The 14,780-nt window shown below is 38.0% G+C and overlaps 1 protein-coding gene across 1 annotated transcript; it reads left to right on the top strand.

The window, feature by feature from the left end:
- Nucleotides 1–3,392: 3,392 nt before the first annotated feature.
- LOC134649412 (ubiquitin thioesterase Otu1) lies at nt 3,393–13,376 on the top strand. Its single transcript, XM_063504161.1, has 4 exons — nt 3,393–3,942; nt 9,176–9,348; nt 11,415–11,573; nt 13,121–13,376. The coding sequence occupies exons 1-4, from the start codon at nt 3,561–3,563 to the stop codon at nt 13,328–13,330; spliced, it is 924 nt and encodes a 307-aa protein (XP_063360231.1). The 5' UTR covers nt 3,393–3,560; the 3' UTR covers nt 13,331–13,376.
- Nucleotides 13,377–14,780: the final 1,404 nt, after the last annotated feature.

Here is a 14,780-nt window from a genome sequence, read left to right as displayed (position 1 = left end):
CCGCGCCACCGCCGCCCGCGCACCTTCCCCCGCAACACCGAGAAACTCTAAACACACCAATATACCACACATCAGAGGGCCTACCCGCGAAAAAGGATACTATAGTTTGTAGCTTTCTAATAGACCCCGAAGGCTAATCCTATTGTCTATTGTTAAGTAAAACCGCTCGTGCCACGTGCCACAACCACCTGCATAAAAAATCGGTACTTCGGTTACTGAGTGCCGGCGAGTCGAACGCTACAGAACCAGTCTAAAATGTGTCATCGAGATGCGTAACAAAGGCGCGTTATCGGAGGGCGCACCTACACTGGTTTTTTGAGCGTTGGACTAGCCCGCGCTCAGGTGCCAAATAGAATAATTAGGACCCTTTTTTGCAGGTAAGTAGCACGTGCGGTTTTACTGAACAATAGACAATAGGATAAGCCTTCGGGCTCTACTAGAAAGCTACAAACTATACCACACATCAGAGGGCCTACCCGCGAAAAAGGATACTAATCGAAATTCGTTATCTGCCTCTCTATTGCTCTTCCTTTTGTGCGATAGAGAGGCAGATAACGGAATTTTCATTTTCGGTTTTCGCAGTAGGCCTTCTGGACTTATGGATAGCCGCACCAGCCATAGTTAACGGACTGATGAACGCCATTCGGCAGAGAAGTTTCATAGTTCCGTTTGTTTGAGTTGCATGACCGGGCGGGCTGTATAAATCAGTTTCACGATAAGTTAAACATAAACTCAAACTGCCATCATGTAGGTATTCAAATCAGTCGAAATATTGCTTTGCATAGAATATCAGAGAGTTGCGGTTGATGAATCTCATGTTGATTTGCGACTGAACAAAATGTAAATAAGTAATTACAATTTCATTCATAGTTTAATTGAACTATATATACCTACTTAATTTTATGATAAGTTGTTACCAAAAATACTCAATGATTAACTTTAATCTAACTGAGCTAAATAATGCCAACTGTTCTAAATGTAGACTTTTAATTATTATTTGGTAAATGCAATTGTAATATCAGTAAACCCCAAGATGCATTATCCTTTGCAGTTAGTATGGATTATTAACTGCTTCAATATTTATAAGTAGTCACCTTCTGTCAGTTGGTTTTAACATTATTTACGAATTCTTGTTGCATGTAAATTGCGATAGTCATTACCAAAATTCCTTTAATATTTAAGTGCATTCCATACCAAAGACACGGAACAATCGTTCATAATAGTGCCATAGTTGTTAGTTCTTAAAGTACTCTACATAGGGCATAATATTGATTTAGAACAAGCACAATTTAGTAATAAAAAAATAACAGACAATATTTAATGATAAGTAGCTATGCTTATAATGTAAAATATATCGTTGAATGTTAGTTGGAACCATATCATTTAAAATCCTGAATCATTTAGTCGACATGACCTAACGTTCTTTTAGATTTAGAAGAACAATTTAGTAGGTACCTATTGTGTGAACGGAATGTCAGCTAGTGACTATAATCGCATAAAAATATAATTTATTTTTGTAAATTACCAAAAATGTAAGAATTCAGTAGTAAGTACTATATGGTTTTATGGTAAATTAAAGTAGGTTTCTATACTTACCTAATATTTTTGTTGTAGTAGCAAGGATACAGTAAAATGTAAAAATAATAATTGTTAAACATGTTACCAATATTAGATTATAAGTGTAATTACAGTCCTATTGTTCCCACTTCATAATTAAGTACAAGTTACAATTTTCTACTTTAATTCTTGCACTTTCTTCTCAACCATACCTATTAAATACTACTTAATACTAGATTTTGGACCGGGTCATTTGAAATAGGCGTACATACTACAATTTAGGTAGGTATACACATTGGTATACATTGACGCTTTCTTTACCTAAATAATTATGTCGATTACTTGACAAAACTTCCATGGACTCAGACATAAGTCATTAAAAACCGGCCAAGTGCGAGTCGGACTCGCGTTCCAAGGGTTCTGTACTTTAAGTCCGACTCACGTTTGACTACACATTTCTAATAGGTTTTCGGTTTTCCTGTCATCTATAGGTAAATAACTATTTTGTGTCTTTTCGGAGATAAGGGGGGGGATCGTAATTTTTTGCCTATTTTCTTGAATAACTGCTAAACTATTAATCCTAAAATTATAAAAAATATACTTATTTGAAATTCTTACAATGAGCATCATTTGATATGTAACCGTTTTTTCCTTTTGGGGTACGGAACCCTAAAAATATAATTATTAAAACGGGTTACTCCCATTTCTGCGTCGAAAATTGTTCGACATGAATGAACATTTTAATATGACTAAAACTGTCGATAGCCCAACCAAAAATGAATATTTTTAGACATGAGTAGGTATTGTATTATTGTGCCAAAAGGATACTTAGTTATTTAATAAGTAGTAGGTAACCTAAGTTGTGTAAAATAATAATTATGCTAGTGTTTTGTAACTTAGAGAAAAAATATGAATGCGTAGACGTTACATTATTTTTATTAAAACGCCATGAAAATACCATTCGTGTTTGATTTTAGATCCATTATTTCGTTAATTTACAACTACCCCTTGAAATATTGATTAATCGTCAAACCTGCTAACAAAATTTCAAGAGAATCGGTTGAGTAGGTACCAGTGAACGCATATCCAGTAGGTACCTATTGCGACCTATAGGAGAACATCCTGACATACGAAAGCATTTTTATCCAAGATAAAACGGAGACGTTCACTAACTCTCGGTCTATTGTATAGCATATTTGCTATATTGCGGCATTTGATCAATCGATTAAATTCGTTGCACTAGCCGGCAATTATTTAAAATCGTATGCGGTTTGTTGCACGGTCTGTAGAGTGCTTAACATTCTGGGGTAGCGCAACTGGAGCAAATTTAATATATACTTGGTCAACCAGTGGCCTATTTTATAAAGCTACAAGTAACAATTTACAAGCGGAAGTCTCTTTCTAACCCTATGCGTTAGAACGAGACTTCCGCTTGTAAATTGTTACTTGTAGCTTTATAAAATAGGCCACAGATCTTGAAAGTAGAAAAAGGCGGCAAATTTGAAAAATGTAGGCGCGAAGCGATATCGTCCCATAGAAAATTTGAATTTCGCGCCTTTTTCTACTGTCAAGATCTGGTTGACCAAGTATAGATCAAAATGCACAAAGGCCAAAAGCAAAATGTACAGTGATGTGAGTAATGGCGTGTAGTGTGTAGCTTGAGCATGTTGTTCACATCGTGTCTTTCATCCAAAGCTTTCACACCTTTCACATCACTTGTGCGAGTTGTGCGCATCGTGCCTTGCGTGCATTTGCTCATCTTAATTTGAACGCATCTTATTGCCGAACACTTTTTTTTTCAATAGTGGCAACCCACAAGCAAATAACTGTCAAACGAAACGAAAGTCAAAAGCGACTTGCCAACTTCTCGAGCGGGCCAAGCCGCGTTTATTTATTTATTTCATACCTACTAATTTTGTTGCGTCTTTGACCTAAAAAAATATCAATCGGCACCACGTAACGCTTTCGTGTCCGTTATTTTAATGTAATACAATTTTCCTAAAATGGCAGCAGTCGCGTTAAAAGTTAAAAGTAAAAACGGCCAGCAAATCCTGAAGGACTTGACCTCTGATAGTACTGTTGGTGAATTGAAGGTGTTTTTGTCTAGTATTGCCGAAATAAGCGCGGATAGAATATGTGTCTTGTGTGGTTACCCCCCGAAGCCACTGGATACTAGTGACGATTCTAAAAAGCTAAATGAAATAGGTTTGAAAACTGGTGAAACTTTGATAGTGGAAGAAAAGTCTGTGCAGACACCTAGTAAAGCTACGCCTTTGAAGCCAGTGCAGAATGGGGTAACTCATGAGCCAGTAGGGCCGAGCAGACCCGGCATTTTAATGAAGAAGGTGGTGCCTTCAGATAATTCTTGCCTTTTCACTAGTATAGGTAAGTTAGTACAGTAGAGGTCATTTTATTTTATGTAATAGGAAATCCTTTGTTTTATTTTATTGCGACGTTCGTGATTGTTCTTTTATCAGTTTGTTCAATTGGAAGTAAAATGGATAAATATTCATTGTGAATGAGTCATTTGTTTCTGATTTATGTGAGGGTTTTAAATGCTGTAAGAGTTTTATATTATTTTAGTTGCAAATCTGTATAAATACACACACACACACACACACAGTACACAGATAAATTACTTAATATTTTTAGACTTGGGTAAAAAGATATTGTCTTCACTACTATTATTTGGACGTAGTTACGCGAAAACGTTCCAACCCACAGCGACCCCATTTTGAGATAAACGCAGTTTTGTGTTTTAGCGGTACACTTTTTCCCTGTAATTATTTCAGGCAAATACTATTGGTTTTACTGTGGAATGCCAAACTGGTTATTGAATGATATGCATATTTTTTGTAAATACATAATACAAGGGGCATATAAATAGGTAAAACGAGTTTGAAACGTTTTTGCTAAATTTAATTTTGTATGAACCTTGTTAAATAGCAATTGTGCATAAACGTTCCAAAACGAATTTAAGTGTATTATTTATTTTTATAAATATATCTAAAATAAATTTAATATGTAAAATAATAAATAACAATGAGGAACATACAAAAACAACAAAAAAAAACTTGAAAATGTATTACAAAAAAAATAGGACGTGATATTTTGAGCTTAGAACCTATGTCAAAAATTTGCTGATATGGTTCCAAAAGTTATCAAAAACTTATATTAAACATTCAATCATCATCGTATTCTATGATCTCGAAGTCCGGAACTCCACCAAACCCATCAACATCATCAGTAGCTTCTTCAGAACTTTGAAGCGTTCTATAAAATTGAAGGCAATCCTCAGGTATGTAGTGGTACATGGATTGTAAGTCCACTAATTTCGCTGGAGCAATCGGTTTGCCATTAGGCCACAATAAACAAAAAGCGGCCAAGTGCGAGTCGGACTCGCCCATGAAGGGTTCCGTATTTAGGCGATTTATGACGTATTAAAAAAAAACTACTTACTAGATCTCGTTCAAACCAATTTTCGGTGGAAGTTTACACGGTAATGTACATCATATATTTTTTTTAGTATTGTATTGTATTGTAGTACGGGCGATTTTCCGCAACTCGACGTCCTGCGCCTATTTTGCGTGATAGGGGCTAGTCCTGCCAGCCCAGCTCCTCGAGGAATCCTATCAAACCTTTGATGTTGAGTAGGACCTCGGGGAGATCTCTCGGGGATCCGAGATGTTTTGCCCTGTATGGGGCCACTCCGCTGCATTCCAGCACCACGTGAGAGGCTGTTTCTTCCTTCTCCATGCATCCACGGCATAGGGGACTGTCTGTGACACCTGTTATAAAAAGATGTTTGTTAAAAAGTCCATGACCTGTTATGACACTGGTTACCATACTCAGACGAACTTTTCCTAGTTGAAGGAGTGCCCTTGTGAACTTACCGTTGATGCTAGGCATGGCTTGTTTGGCCTGTCTGCATCCAGTCTGGTTTAGCCAGTGTTCTGTGTGTAGTTTCCCTGTGCGTGCCAGCAGCATTGAGCGTACCTTGCTAAACGGTATCGGGAGAGTTGGTTCCGGGCCAATCGCCCCCGCACCCGATCCTTGTCTGGCAAGCTCGTCCGCAGCATCGTTACCTCGGGATCCACTGTGTCCCTTGATCCATTGTAAGGTGATCTTGTTGTTCTGACATACCTCCATTAGTCGTTCTGGGCATTCGTGTATGAGTTTGGAGTTTATTTTTTTTAGTTTTATCATTCTGTTATTTTAGAAGTTACAGGGGGGGGACACACATTTTACCACTTTGGAAGTGTCTCTCGCGCAAACTATTCAGTTTAGAAAAAATGATATTAGAAACCTCAATATCATTTTTGAAGACCTATCCATAGATACCCCACACGTATAGGTTTGATGAAAAAAAATTTTTGAGTTTCAGTTCTAAGTATAGGGAACTCTAAAAATTTATTGTTTTTTTTTTCTATTTTTGTGTGAAAATCTTACTGCGGTTCACAGAATACATCTACTTACCAAGTTTCAACAGTATAGTTCTTATAGTTTTGGAGAAAAGTGACTGTGACATACACGGACAGACGGACAGACAGACAGACAGACAGACAGACATGACGAATCTATAAGGGTTCCGTTTTTTGCCATTTGGCTACGGAACCCTAAAAATCAGATTCTTTTATGTATTGCAGTTCTCGCTTTATTCTTTTATCAATTTTCAACTCATTGAAATCGTCTTCCATCGTAGACCGCTTAAAAATAGAAAACATTTTATCTTTATCCAACTTAATTTCTTTTGTGTGTAGCCAACTAACTTTAGATAAATCTGTAAACTTCTTCTTATTGATAATCTTCTTCATTTTACGGGAGCAAAGAGTAATAATGTTGCCACCTTTATTGTAAATACCTAGTCAATTGATTGTTTTGACTAAATACATAAACTTAAATATACCACAGTTATTTATTTTGTATTCGAATCCATCTGCCTCGTACACGAGTGATAACTATTTATGTCCTAGCACCATCCCTCCCATAACAGGTAATGAGGTCAATGCTGCTCTCAAGAGCTTAAAATACCAAAGAAGCCCAGGAGATGATGGTGTAACGACTGAAACTCTGAAAACGGGGAAAAACACCCTAATACCCCACTTGACAAATCTATTCAACTCCATTTTGCACACCGGCGAATTTCCTCAAGATTTCTGTCACTCTAATATTATCCTTCTCCATAAAAAAGGCGACAAATCCGACATCGGAAACTATAGACCAATTAGTTTAATTTCACACATTTATAAATTATTTATCAAAGTCATCGAAAACCGCATCGCCTCACTGTTGGATAAACACCAACCCCCAGAACAAGCTGGCTTCCGACCCAGCTTCTCGACAACTGACCACCTGCAAACCGTCAATCAAATAATAGAGAAGTCCAATGAGTTCAAAATACCACTCTACCTTGCATTTGTGGATTACAGTAAGGCGTTTGACAGTGTTAAACACTCTGCCGTATTTTCTGCTATGCGTGAACAACAAATCGACAACACTTATGTTGAGCTTATTGAGACCATATACCGCAATAGTACTGCAAGTATCAAACTGCATGTTCCCGGCCCTAAATTCCGCATCCAAAAAGGAGTCAAACAAGGTGATCCGCTATCTCCAAAGTTATTTACCTCTTGCCTACAGGAAATCTTCCAGAAGCTGGCGACCAAGTGGGAAACAATGGGCATTGACGTCGGCGAAAAAAGGTTGACAAACCTACGTTTCGCCGACGACATTGTGCTATTCTCCCACACTGCACCCCATCTACAGAAAATGCTACAAGATCTTAGCACGGCAAGTCTTGAAGTCGGACTCGAAATGAACAGGTTGAAAACCCAGTTAAGAGCCAACAGGAGTGGTCATTTCTCCATACAAACGTACTCGACTGTTTCCTCCGTGGGTTTTGAAGCTAGAGCAATGATTTTTTGTCGTGTGTCGGACCGTTTTGCTTTTTTTGATATTTTTGCTTTTTAAGGCGCTAGAGCCCTTCAAAAATGGCCAAAATGGCCTAATTGACTATGCCGCAATGAGAGGCGTGCTATTCAAAACTGATATCAATTAGTCAAAAAAGCAAAACGGTCCGACACAGATAATGTCATAATCATTTAGATTTCCAAATTTGGTTATGATTGGTTAAGTTTTGGAGGAGGAAACAGTCGAGTACGAAACCTCGATTTTTGAGATTTATACGCAGGATTTTTCGCCTTGTCCTTATCGCACTAGTTTTAGGAGCCGCTTTCGTTAGCGAGACGGGTATATTTACCTAAAATATTTAAATCTTAGCTCCTGTTGGCTCTTAATGACCAATGGCGCGAAATATGGGGTCAAGGTAGATGGGCAGGATATACAATACGTTGACGAATACATCTATCTGGGCCAGATAGCATCCTTCGATAACAGGCAGTCCAAGGAAATCGATCGACGCATCGAAAACGCCTGGAAGAGCTTCTGGTCCATGAAGGCGTTAATGAAGGGCAACCTTCCACTAGCACTAAAACGCAAACTCGTCGACATGTGTATTCTGCCTATCCTAACCTATGGCGCCCAAACTTGGTCATTAACAGAAGCCCAAAAGTCCCGACTCAAGATTTGCCAGCGAGCAATGGAGCGCAGTATACTCGGAGTCCGTAGAACCGATCGGATAAGGAACACAGAGCTGCGTTCCAAAACTGGTATCGCAGATGTGGGTGTGAAGGCCGCCAAGCTCAAGTGGGATTGGGCGGGACATATCTGTCGGATGCACCCGGACAGATGGGCCAAAATAGCGACGGACTGGGCACCACAGATCACCCGAGGCAGAGGCAGACCAAAAATGAGATGGCGAAACAACCTGGACTCATTCTGTGGCGACTGGCGGGAACATGCACAAAGCCGTGACGAGTGGCGAAAGACAGGGGAGGCCTTTGCCCAGCAGTGGGACACAATATAGGCTATTAAAAAAAAAATATATTTTGGTAAAAAATATTTTTTTCTCTCGAACATATTTAATAGCAAAAATGGATCAAGTATATGTGGATCGTTTATAGCAAAAAATTGGAAAATAATATATTATAATAAAACGTTCCACTTTATTTAGAACAGTCTTCGCAGCTTAAAAAAACAGTATGGATTAATCTAAAAGGTTTCAAATTACATGGAACATTTTTGCAGAAATAAAAAATGTATAAAGATTTTGCAAAAACGTTCCAACCCACATGGATCATTTAAGAAACAATTAAATGTGCGTTTTATGAATTTAGTATAATGTTCCAAGACAAGTGGAACATTATAACGATATGTTATTCTATTAAGAGTTTTTAACAATATGTTTCAGTATGCATGTAATGTTTTTACTTTATTTTGAGTACACGTCCTTGGCATAATGGTGGGTTGGAACATTTGGGTCAAATTTTATTGATGAAACTAACCTAAAAATACTAGCATCTTTGTGTGCACATGATGTAATATGTCAAAAATAGTACCCTGGTTATGGTAACTCATTTTCGAGTGACTTGTGGGTTGGAACGTTTTCGCGTAACTACGTCCAATTTTTATGGATTAGGTAAGTTGTAGCAAGTGGGTCCTCACCTAGGATTGAAAAACACTTTTACCAAAAATTTAATTGTCTCACCTTGAATTTCAGGTTTTGTATTAAATGGCCAAGTGGACACAACTGTACACACGCTGATGCGACAGATCATTGCGATGGAGGTGGCGAGTGACCATGATACTTACAGTGAGGCAATGCTGGGGAAGCCTAATGCGGAGTACTGTACGTGGATACAACAGCCGAGCTCTTGGGGTGGTGCTATTGAGGTGAGTTATAATGGCCAAGTGGACACAACTGTACACACACTGATGAGACAGATCATTGCGATGGAGATGGCGAGTGACCATGACACTTACAGTGAGGCAATGCTGGGGAAGCCTAATGCGGAGTACTGTACGTGGATACAACAGCTGAGCTCTTGGGGTGGTGCTATTGAGGTGAGTTATAATGGCCAAGTGGACACAACTGTACACACACTGATGAGACAGATCATCGCGATGGAGGTGGCGAGCGACCATGACACTTACAGTGAGGCAATGCTCGGGAAGCCTAATGCGGAGTACTGTACGTGGATACAACAGCCCAGCTCTTGGGGTGGTGCTATTGAGGTGAGTTATTAAATGGCCAAGTGGATACAACTGTACACACGCTGATGCGACAGATCATCGCGTTGGAGGTGGCGAGCGACCATGACACTTACAGTGAGGCAATGCTGGGGTAGCCTAATGCGGAGTACTGTTCGTGGATACAACAGCCAAGCTCTTGGGGTGGTGCTATCGAGGTGAGCTTTTTTTATTCAATAAAATATTTGTAAAGATACTTATTATTACAAACTGTAGTTTATAAGGATTCAAAAAGTAAGTCACTGAAAAAAAATACCTAAAAAAATTCTGAAATATGTATGCAAAGTATTTTCAAATATATATATTATACAAAAATATAAATATAAATACCAGAAAACAAGGATGATTTTGATCAGCTATTTTCTATTTTCGTTTAGGTAATAAATGCTTTATAACTCTTCAGCTTGCAAACATCATTATTGAGTTTTTGTGTCAATCATTCAAATTTCATGGCTGCTTGGGGGGGTTATGACTTTAGACACTATAAAATTATTTCCGTAAAATACATCTGTAGGGTGACTGCTATAGTTGGACACTACATAGTAATTGGCCATTTCTAACAATTCAGAAAGAAACAAGCCAATAGAAGTCTTATTGTTAACACCTTGGTGGACACTAGACACCTATATAATAGGCGTGATATTTTAGGTTTGAGTATACTTGTAAACATAATTGCACAAATAAAAACATAAAGAATGTAACGTGTACTGCCATGCCCTAACATAAAATAACCACTTTTCTATACAGCTGGAAGACAAATAATTATTTACCTGACAAAAACTATATGGCATTTATCAACACGAGTACTTATGTTGGGGCGCATACTGTACTACAACTTAATCAGTAAACATATTGTGTACAGTTCAAATGCTATATTTAGACCACTAACCATTACTACAAAGTAACTTATGATAGTGTTATCATACAATATGATGCCTGTTTCGTCACAACAAACATATTGGAATCATTTATTTTTAAATCTCCCTGCAATTTCGTCCCTTGACGGTTTTAAACTGTACCCTGCATCTTCCCCCTAAGATAAGATAAGATAATATAATTATATATGTATATTTATTTATTTATAGCCTTATATCAGAAATACATTTATATACTACTATATCTATAGTTTTCCTTAATCTATGATAACCGATTCTGTGTGCCTTTGGGCAAAGGCCTCCCACAATCTTCTCCACTCTTCCTTATTTTGCACTAATCTGGTCCATGTTTTAGTTCTTCCAGATAAGATAATCATTTATTGCGTAATTATAGGTGATACAGACAGGTGGATTACATCATATGTATTTTAGTGGAATCACTATGATTTGCCTGTCAGGCGTACAATATTTGTTTCCTTAAAACTATATTAACTACAAGTGAATTTGATATAAATGTGTTAAAAGGGGGTTTTAGAAAAATTGGTACCATTGACTTTTTTTCGAAAAACCATCAACTTTTGGGTTATTTAGACTCTGAGTGAGATAATAAAGAAAAAAAATGTCCTCTGTTTTTCATACAAATTTTGGGTCTCGGTTTTGCAACGGTCCATAGAAAATGTATGTGAAAATGCTTTACAAACCAAAATCTATAGTGCTCGTGATTCTAAGTAGAGATAACCCAAAATCTGATGGATTGGTGGTAAGGTAAATGCTACACTTTTAAGTGAAAATGCCCAAAAACGTGATTAAAACTTTTCCTAACTTACATTTCAGGTGGCCATTCTTTCCCGCTTCTACGGCATAGAGATGGCCGTCGTGGACACCCTGAACGCGATCATCAACCGTTTCGGGGAGGATAAAAACTACGGCAACCGGGTGTTCCTACTGTTTGACGGGGTGCACTACGACCCGCTGTATTTAGAGCAGAATGATGTGAGTCTAATCTATATATAATATCTGGGTGACCGACCTTCGCTCAGAAAACATATAAAAACTCGAAAATGCGCGTTTTCCCAGAGATAAGACCTAGCTAGATCGATTTTTCGCCCCCAAAAACCCCCATATAGTAAATTTCATCGAAATCGTTAGAGCCGTTTCCGAGATCCCCGAAATATATATATATATATATATAAATAAATAAATAAATAAACAAGAATTGCTCGTTTAAAGGTATTAGATAAACGTGAAAGACCTGACTGACTGACTTAAATCAACGCACAGCCCATACCGCTGGGACTAGAAAGTCCAAATTTGGCAAGTAGGTTCCTTATAAGGTCTAGGGGTCCACTAAGAAAGGATTTTTCAAAATTCATCCCAAAAAGAGGTGAAATGGGGGTCCAAAGTTTGTATGGGGAAAATATACTAATCCACGGGTAGGAAGTCGCGGGCAACAGCTAGTTTAGATATATAAGCGATTCTAACAAGCCATTGATCACTTTTTATCCCTATTCGTCTTAGCAACACGTTTTCGATGTATTTGTTCCAAGTTCCATGAAGAACTAGAAGCAATCAGTTGGTATTTTGCTACGGTAAATATCTCAGTTTTTAAGCCCTACAATTTTCAACACGGTATTTCTGGTAACTATGATTAACCCCTAGACCGCCATAGACGTCTACTGACGCGCTCGGTTACAGTGTAATATCATTCTTCTTGCATTCCGATAAAGTTTATAATTATAAAATGAACTTACTCAGTAACTGTTGTATTATAATAGGCGTGGTGTTGAAAGGGTTAATAGTAATCTAAATAGGTAGGTACACGAACAGTTTGAGTACCACATTTAATAATGCTAATATGGTAACCGTTTTTAAACTATCAAAATAACCACATTTTTTCAAGTCAACCTCTTTTACGCTATCTGAGATATTAACCTTTTGGACGCCAATGACCGATATATCCGCACCGTAGGTTCAACGCCAAAGACCGATTAATCGGTCACATATCACAGAGCAACATAGACCTACGTGCATATGCATAAAGTTCAATTTCAGTTTTGATACTTCGGTGACGTGGCGTCGGATCTATATCTGAATTCCTAAAGTCTTTTCTCCTATCTTTGCATTCCCTAATATTGTTTGTCATAATGATCAGTTGTCCTAACACTAAAAACCCTAATTTTGGTTTCCCTAATTATTGATGACTTATCCTAATGTTATTAAGCATATTTTCTTTTTTGCGAGGGTCGCAGTTCTAACCCTAACCTAACCCACTTGTGTGGCAGCAAGTTCTAAAACCTAACCATTTTTCATAACCTTACATTATGAAAAATAATCGTTATTGATCGTTAGGGCATGTACCCATTAGGTAAAACCAGTTAGGGCAAGTGACTTTAGGGCAAACGTTGTTAGGGATTCAGAATGACACCCCGTGGCGTCAGCGTGACAGTTTTTGTGTTTGAAAAGGCGTCGAAAAGGTTAAAAGGACTAGCTGTTTGCTTAGGAAATTTTCCAATTTCAATGTTTCATTTTTATATTTCCAGGGTGGCATCCAAACCATGTTCCCGTCCGATGACCTGGAGACCTACCGCGAGGCCGAGCAGATAGCGCACGAGGCCAAATCCTCCCGCCAGTTCACCGACCTCAACAAGTTCACGCTCAAATGCATGATCTGCGACAAGCTGCTGACGGGACAGGCTGAGGCGCAGAAACATGCCAAAGAGACGAAGCATGCCAACTTTGGGGAGGTCTAGCGGACGGTAGGTCTGTGGTTCCCGACGACAAGGAATAAGTTCGAATATTGCGATGGGTGGATCAACTATTTCTTGTTATTTTGTCCGGTCAGCCAAGAGACAATAGTAGCATAGTTTGTTAGAAGACATTGTACACCACCTTCTTCTGACACGCTTGGTAGACGACCCTCAATGGAAAGGGTTTATGAGGCAATCAACTATTTCTTGTTGTTATTCTGTCCCATCAGCGAGGAGACAATAGTAGCATAGATTGTTAGAAGGACTGTTGTACCATGTTCTACTAACATGCTCAGTAGATGTCCCATTATGGAAAGGTCTTATAACTACCATAACATGCAAGTTTGGTTCATTTAAATACGATAAACCTAAAATTTTGAGAGTGATTCAGGAGACCGTAACCATAGCAACGTGTGACAAGAAAAAGTTATTAACCCTTATGAGTATCACAAAAAAGCGTGTTTGGTGAATTGAAATGCCTAAAAATCGGGTTTTAAAGAGTGACCTAGGAGAACGTAACCATGGCAACGAGTGACAAGAAAAGGTTGATTCACCCATATAACCCCTCAATGTCCAAGTTATACCGTAAGTCTACCGGACGCTTGACAGGTTAAACGTAAGAAGGTTATCACCTATGTAGACCTTACACATGGTGTTCTATAAAGTTAACTTCATGCTTTTAAGAAAAGATTGTATGTATTGATAAACATTGGTATTACATCAGACTCGCTTATTATGCAAAATGGTAACGGAATTTTACTATTTTACCGCCAAATTTTAATTCGTAGAAGTAATCCTAAAAATGGTAACGATGGATCACATAAGGTTCTGTTTCCATCACAAGGTCTTGAAGTTTTTACGGGCAGTAATGGTCGTAGGACAACTTTTGTTCTTTGGTACAATTGTTGGGAACCACTGGGTTAGACCAATTTAATTTTTAATGTACTTGTACTTCTGAAAAATGCACCGATTACAATTTAAAAATGAATTTTCTTACTGACTGAAATTACTTTTTTGGGTAACCATAAAAAATGTTTAACTAAAAGACAAATGAATAATAATTTAAATTGAACCCTATCATTATGAGACAAAGTTCAAAATCATGTGGGAAATGTATTCTTCCGTATAAGGGTTTAAACTAACAATCAACAATACATTTCACAGTTAAGACGAAACAGGAGCTGAGATTTAAATATTTTAGGTAAATATACCCGTTTCGCTAACGGGAGCGGCTCCTAAAACTAGTGCGATAAGGACAAGGTGACAAATCCTGCGTAAAAATCTCAAAAAACGAGGTTTCGTATTCGACTGTTTCCTCCTCCAAAACTTAACCAATCGTAACCAAATTTGGAAATCTAAATGATTATGAAATTATCTGTGTCGGACCGTTTTGATTTTTTGGCTAATTGATATCAGTTTTGAATACCACGCCTCTCATTGCGGCATAGTCAAT

The sequence above is a fragment of the Cydia amplana genome, chromosome 7 (assembly GCF_948474715.1).
Source record: "Cydia amplana chromosome 7, ilCydAmpl1.1, whole genome shotgun sequence".
Classification (NCBI taxonomy): Eukaryota; Metazoa; Arthropoda; class Insecta; order Lepidoptera; family Tortricidae; genus Cydia; species Cydia amplana.
This window is presented reverse-complemented; position numbering and strand designations above follow the sequence as displayed.